Source organism: Montipora capricornis, chromosome 7 (assembly GCF_036669925.1).
Source record: "Montipora capricornis isolate CH-2021 chromosome 7, ASM3666992v2, whole genome shotgun sequence".
Classification (NCBI taxonomy): domain Eukaryota; kingdom Metazoa; phylum Cnidaria; class Anthozoa; order Scleractinia; family Acroporidae; genus Montipora; species Montipora capricornis.
Window position 1 is genome coordinate 21,291,783 of NC_090889.1, and position 7,500 is coordinate 21,299,282.

The 7,500-nt window shown below is 38.0% G+C and overlaps 1 protein-coding gene across 1 annotated transcript in view; it reads right to left on the minus strand.

Annotated features, from left to right (window-relative positions):
* Positions 1 to 5,245, minus strand: part of LOC138057711 (uncharacterized) — an 11,301-nt gene extending 6,056 nt beyond the window's left edge. Inside the window, exons 1-2 of the mRNA XM_068903637.1 lie at positions 5,090 to 5,245; positions 685 to 735 (exon numbers count right to left, since the gene is read on the minus strand). Coding sequence (XP_068759738.1) covers positions 685 to 735; positions 5,090 to 5,152 — 114 coding nt within the window. The 5' untranslated portion in view covers positions 5,153 to 5,245. The remainder of the gene's footprint in view (positions 1 to 684; positions 736 to 5,089) is intronic.
* Positions 5,246 to 7,500: the final 2,255 nt, after the last annotated feature.

The window sequence follows — 7,500 nt, forward strand, 5'->3', positions numbered from 1 at the left end:
TTTGTTGAGACTCTTTATCCACCAGATGCCCCACTCTAATACACCTTTTCCAAAATGGCCGCTATTTTCGCATTCTATTGTTTGCTTGCAAATTAGCCCTCGTTGCCTCGTTCTTAAACTTAAAATTCAAAAGAATATTTACCTTGAACGAGGCAAAAAGGGCTAATTTGCAAGCAAACAAAAGAATTTTAAAATGGTGGCCATTTTGGAATAAGGTGTATAGTGCTTTAATTCGAAATTTACACCTAAAGTAGAACTTCTAGACCACTTAGTTGGATTTTTTTTTCCCATATAGAATGAACTTTGATATCTGCAATTAATAGCCTCGATGGCGAAAGCTTGCTTAATGTATTTCGTCGCTCCTTATCTCCTTGAGGATTAAGTTTTGGTTTAATGCGTCTGTTAAGAGCACTGAGGACTGAGGATTTCAAATACTTCCCGGACAATAAGCGAGAATGCATTAACACTATACTAAACAGCTTTTCAAATGATCTGAGAGGGTAAGGTCCTTGAAAAAAGAGAAACGAGATCAGATGAACGTTTTGACAAAGTAGGTTTTTCCTTAAGAGCTGTAAATATTTTCGAGAAAAATATTGGTTAAGTGAAGGAGTGGTTCTCGATAATTGTTCAATGCTTTTGGTGCAAAATTACCCTGTTATTTCCTTTCTGAGAAAAAAATATTACCTGTCTTTGACGACTGGATCGTACGCTGCGTTCGCTCTCTGTGTGATCAACCTGCACGACAAAGAAATGATAAGTACATGTAATGGTGATAGGGACTGAGTGGAGTGCAATTCGGTCTGTAATCATATGAGTGATAACAAAATCGGACGACCGCGCAGCGGAAGTTCAATTTGTTTATCACGAGTATGATTACAGAACGAATTGAACGACACGAAAGTCCTCTTACCAATTAATCATAAAAATCACAATTTCCGAGAAAAGAAGAGGAGCGAAGTTAAGAAAGAAAGGGAAAATTTGCATTAAAAGGCTGACAAAAGAGGCGTAAATTGTTTATTGTCGGTCAAAAAAAAGAAAGAAAGAAAGAAATCCCCAGTTTAGGAGTCTGTGCACTGTTTCTATGGTGACTGAAATCGAGGTCGTGATTGGTTGATTTAAACTAAAAATTTGAATGTGATTGGCTTATTGAACTGTCCGATAACAAAGCGTCCAATGACAAACTGTCCGATAACAACTTGGTAACTGAATTAGTGGAAAATAGGAGTTCTTTTAAACCAATCACAATCGAGGAAATTCTAATTTTTATGATTACAACAGCAATTAATCATCTCGCGTGGCCTCACAGACGTTTTTGTCCAATTTTGGCAGCGTTTTGTATCGTGAAAGTCAAAGGATTTTTCTCCTCAAAATGTCGAGCCCACGCGCTCAAAACAAAAATCCACCCGTTGCAATTGATTGAGGCATAATGTTCTGCGCACAAGATTATCGCCCTTGAAGAGGCAGTTGAAAGCAGTTACAAAAATGCCCGTAAAATGAAGACTCGACCCAAAACTTGGAGGGGAGGGGAGGGGAGGGGAGAGCCAGGTATTTGCGATCTTGCGTTATTCCCTGTGTTCGGTGAAAGTAACCAAGAAGATAGATGAACTGAAATCCGTACATTGGAACTGCCGGTATAAAGTGATTTTCTGAGTGAAAAAAGGCACTGTATTCAGAAAACTGAATGGGCGGCAGGGGAGCATTTGTCATAATAACCTCGCTGACTTGAACGAATTTAGTGCGACACAGACGAATTTTCAGCTGGAGATCGATCTTGATTGTGTCCTGAAAATAGATCGTAAGCAAGTGTAAAACGAATCGCTAAAACCCCGACTTTCTGTAATTGAATCCATTAGTCTTCATAAAAAGCAAACTCTTAATACTCCACCAAGAAAACAATGAACTTTTTTTTTTCCTTTCGCTTGAATTACAGACAATTTAATTCATTATACTTCAACACGATTGCGGAACTCGACAGGAGAAATATGTGCCTTTCAAGAAAACAATTCTTTAGAAGTGGGATTTTAAAGTGGAAATCTAATCTCATTTATCATTTGTGAGACCGAAATGTATTGCTTGTAGTGAAAATCAGGCGCATTTTGAGCTTTGGCAAGTTTATGAATAATATCCGAAAAGAAATCAACGCCATTCTATTTTGGCACTTTTCACTGCGGCCTCAAATCTCTCTGGCGAGAGGTAGAAAGATCACGAGAAATTGCCAACAAAAATAAATACACAAAAAGGGTTGTAAAACATAGTTGATCGAGAGTGCGGATACCGAATTCGCCGTTTCAGTGAATTTCGAGGTAAACCCGTTTACGAAAAGTCCAACCAAAAGTCTCGAGCAAAAACGTCGGTCTTTTTAGCATCTGTTTTCCGGTCGATTGATACGCGTGGGAGTACGAGAACCAGTTCTACCAAATTGCGACATGCGACACCACGTACTTAGAAACTGGGAAAACAAGAAATATTTTCAACATTCAAAGCTTGAATTTGCTGAATTTGCAGCCTTTACACGAACGCGGTTTCATTTGTAACCGCATCGTTTTGGATGCTGCTGCGCCTTCTTTTTACACGACACCGATCAAGACTGTTACCGAAACCAGGTCGATTTGAAAACGCTGCCAAAAGTGGAGCGTTTCCAAACCGATACGGTTTCTTCTGACGTGTAAACGGCGAAACTGCATCAATTTGAATAAGCGGTTACTATTTTGGCGCGAAATTTGCATTGTTCGACTCAAAATGGTGAATTCAGCACGTATTGCGGCGATCTCTCATAACATCACGACTTGGATTTTCTGGCGAAAAAGGTTCCGTGTAAACATTTCCAAAACGCATCGATTTTGACGCGGTTCCGAAGTCGTGAAACCGTGTCGATATGAAACCGCATTCGTGTCAACGCTCCTTAAGATTCTTTTGCGGAACGTTTCATTTTCCTTGCTTTTATACAAAATGGGCCGAATTTAGGGATACTCTTTTGGACCGGTGAACATCACAAAACCCAAAACTTTTTACCGAAGCTGATAACTTTGTTTGATTTAAATCCCGGAACTACAAAGAAAGAAAAAAGCTAATCTTTACCTTTTGTTCAAAATATCAATGGTATTGGTTAATTAATGCAAGAAATACTGTTTAGGTGGAGCAGATGTAAACGTTCGTGTGAAACTTGGAGCAAATGTGCATATATCGAAAACGTGTTCCTTGTTAGGCATTTGAATGTTCTTTTTTTTATACTAAACGCATTAAGTTAGTGATATCTCAGTTGCTTTGGTTTTACTAAATCGATATCTTTGTCCTGTTTCGTGGGTGGATCTAAGCGAATAAAAAGTTTTAATTTGAACGAGGAAGGAACATTAAACAGTGTAATCATGTCGTTAAAAGAAATTGGTCTGAAATTCACCATGTTGTCGTCTACAAGAAATTAAAATAGTGGAAGAAAGTGTTGAAATTAAAACTCACTGATAAGAAATGAAATGTGTAAATAAAGTCGAAAATGGAATATATACAGCCGCATTTGAGGATTGTATACACAATTTCATTTTTGTATCGGCTGTGAAAACTAGTATCTAATCGTAGAATCAGCGAACCAAACATCTTAATTAATCTCGATCAGCTGGAATACTGATTCACTGGCTTCAAAAACAGTGGGTTTCATTTCTCCAAACGTTGAGGGGTGTGCGAACGAAAGCCAGGGAAAACTGCAATTAAGACAACAGATTGCTTCAGTCGAAGCTACTTTGAGACTTAGTACGGTTTTTGAAAAGGTTGGATGTATGCGGGTCGGTCTACCATAGGTTTTTTTTTTATTTTTATTCGCAACGGTTTGATCAATTTGGCAGGCCGCATTGTTACCTGCGACACGCCTGAATACCATTTTTCTCCGTTTTAAAGGCTAACGACGCGACAAAAGCAGGAAATTGCAGAAGCTTGTCGTACGTAAGTTAATGTATACTTCTAAATTCTATTTGTTTAAAACCTTTTTACTTCTCGAATTCTTAAGATCAACAGCAAGCGAAGCTTTTCAATTGTCTTGAATATATCGCAAAATAGAAACACCGATCAATCGACCAGTCAAAGAGCTTACAGGCGGATGGTATACACTCAAATCTGTGTTAAAAAAACATGAATGCTGTTGAGTAAACGAAGGAGACCATATGCTGAGAAACCCATTCAAGTCCCTTTACATGTATATAGCTACATGTAAATAATACAAGATTTATACAAATCAAAACGATGGGCAGATTCTGCCGGGCTTCGGCAGTTCAAAATCATTTCACCGATATCAATGGAGGAACCATTCGTGATCGTTGAGATGCTGTGATCTATTCAAAGCAACGCAAAGTGTGGAAACTATACCCGGCATGGAGCCCTGTAAAACACGGAACAATTCCTACATAACAGCGAGGCACCAGGAAACCAATTGGCTACTTTCAGTGCGTGGTTTAATTGAAGCCGGCAAGTCATATTCACGGAATCTAAAACCAGGGGAACACCTTACACAAATTGCGCTACAATCACTACTACAGACAATTCGTCTTTCCTTAGATTTGAAATCTGTCATACTCGGTTTTCTAAACAAGCAAAATAGAATGTCCTGTTGAAGAGCTCTTTACAATATCTATTACATAAAAATTCTTCGCAATGACTTTCAATTGGTAAACCTTCTTTTTTTTGTCACAATAAACTTCCCCCTTTTTTTTCCGTACAACATACTGAAATTCAGATTTCCTATTTCTTTTTTTTTTTTTTCTCTCTTACTGGACTTTATATATTTCCTATTTCAAAGGAAGAGAAAGCTATTAAGTCCTGTTCAATTTTTCTTCCGAGAAGATAACCTTTAGCAGCTATATTAGCAAAAGTACTACGTTTTCTCGTTTGAGAAAATATTTTATAAATCGCATAAATTTGACTCGCATTCACATCTGATTTACTGTCATAAAACGTTTTCGTAAATAGAGGACAGTGCTGGAATTAAAAGGAAGGCTGGCGAAGTTCCCGCAAGGTTCACAAGAGTGAACCAGAACAGAAAGGGGAAAAATTAGCAGCAAAATGTGCCGCAAACAAACCGAATGTTGAAGAAGTCAAGTCTTACCTCTGCGACAGCCGCTGCAACTACTAATAAAACTGTACCCAATACAAAAAAATTAAATTCCATGTTGGAGCTGTCCTTCTCTATGTCTCCGTCAGCTTTCTGTAAAATCTGATTCTCTTTTATTCAGCTGCGGCTTAAATACTGAATGCCGCTTCGATCCAGACCTCACTCGCTTCCTTTTCCGTAACAAAGGAGGAGGTTCTCGCGCAAAGCGCGTAAAATAACAAGCATGATAATTTATGACATCAAAAGCAAGAACCGAAATACTATAAATACCCTCTCAACTTGACCTCAGCGCAAATGCTTGAAATTAAACAAACAAACAAACAAAATTGCAAGGTTGCTTCATCTATTTGGAATCAAGCAATTTTCGCTCAACTTGATATGCCATGCGGCGAATAAGGAATTACAGAAGAAATTATCCAAGAGCATGCCGCCTTTGCCGTTTCCATGCGGCAGGTGTTTCTCTCTAATGGGCAATTTAGTTTGTTAGACAGCAGAGTTCTTCCTTCTTTCTTTTCATTTTGTTTTTACTTAACAAGTCCCTCACCAGGAAATCATGAAAATACATTTAAAGCAGGAACTGATAAAAAAAAATCGGTTGCAGCTGCTTTTAGAAACGTTTCACAGATACGTACTTAAAAATATTGAGTTACAACGCCTGACAAAGTGCATGTATCCGGTATTTGTTCTCTATTATAAAGATTGTTGAAATCCCAGCCTTAATGTTTCCACTACCATACAGTCGCCGCTGGGGGAAAAAAGTTTGTCTTTGCCAAAAATAGAAGCAGGTAGATCGCCCCTTCCATCGTATGGTTTCTTCTTCACTCTGTTTCGAGAGAGTTTTTTCCAGATACACCGATTTTACGACATTCTCAAATTCCAACTCGATCCGACCTCGATCCACTGAATATTGCAAATTAAACTTACACGAAGAGAAAGAAAGCAAATTTGCGTTAAAATCTGAAACATAAGGAAGTGCTGTGTTTCGCAGCTGAGAAAAGTTCCTAAACTTTAATTTCAACACAATAGCTCGTGCGAATACTTGGCAGAAAAATAGCGAAAAGAGAACGAATAATTCGTTATATAAACCCTCACGTTTGCGGTCACTGAGTATTACCTTCTTAAATAGTTTATGTATATGTCATCGAGCCTGCATCACCAACTGAATACCGAAGCAATGCTAAACTAACTCCTACTATCTAAAATGAATAGCCGACAAGAAAAAGAGTAAAATCCCATGTAAACAATCCATTGTCAGTCTTGGCTTATTTCAAAAGTTCTAATGGAAATTATGAGCCAATGTTTAATTTATTTGATTGTATCTTTAACGTGGATTAACTTTAAGAGTATAAAACCGCCGTTTTTCTTGTGATTTTAGAATATAGAAAATTCCATACATGTAAACTGCAGAAAGGACGTGACCAGGAAGTTAGAAAGGTCACTGCCGTAAAAAAGCAATTTGAGCTGGTCATGCGATCAATTGCGAGTCCAGCTTATCTAACTGCGAAGATCTTCCTAACTTTTATTTCATCATGTCCATTCCGCGAAATTTCACGTATTCTAAAATTCATCCCGATGACCTCTTACGGGATACGACTATCATATACTTGAGCGTACGCGATAGGGCCACTTCGGAAAAACCACAATACTCTTTGTTTGTCCCCCCAAATTTTGCATAACCATTGTTTCCAGTTTCTCTTGGGACTTAACAATGGTCCCAAGATAAAACCACTACAATGCTTATGCAAAATTTGGGGGACAAAAAAAGAGTACGTTCGTATTTTCCGAAGTGGCTTATTGTGACAAGCTTCCAGCTGCGTTATGATAGCTCCGTTGCCAAAACAATATTGCGCTCAGTCTCGTCTGAGTTCCGACTTGAATCTCATGTTTTTTGTCTTATACTGGCTAATATATGAAATCAGAAGCACATTACTTTGAAGCGTGTATTAAACTCGCAAATCTTTTCCTTGGAACAAAGCATGTGGATTTTAGGACATCATTTTTTTCCCCAAACATAGACAAAAATAAGATCGATGCTGCACGCGCGGGAAAATGCGAGAGCTACGTTACATCCAAATAAGGAATTTTTCTTTTTAACTAAAAAAAACCCCAGCTATATGAACGCTTTAAGACCATGAGCTTCTGATCAAATCTAATTTGTTACATGTAGTTAATCGAATTAATACATCTTTGCTAAGGAAGTACTGAAGGGATAATTTAAACAAATAATGGTGATGTGTTGAAGTGAGACAACGGAATAGCTTTTGCAGTAATTTTGAAGACGATTCCGTACAACAACTGTCAACAACGGTTTCCAAAGGGAAAACGCCACAAAACGATGATGTTAAGGTAATATTAATTGTTTTGCAAGAAAAAGATATTATCATGCTGCACATGCGATAGCCATA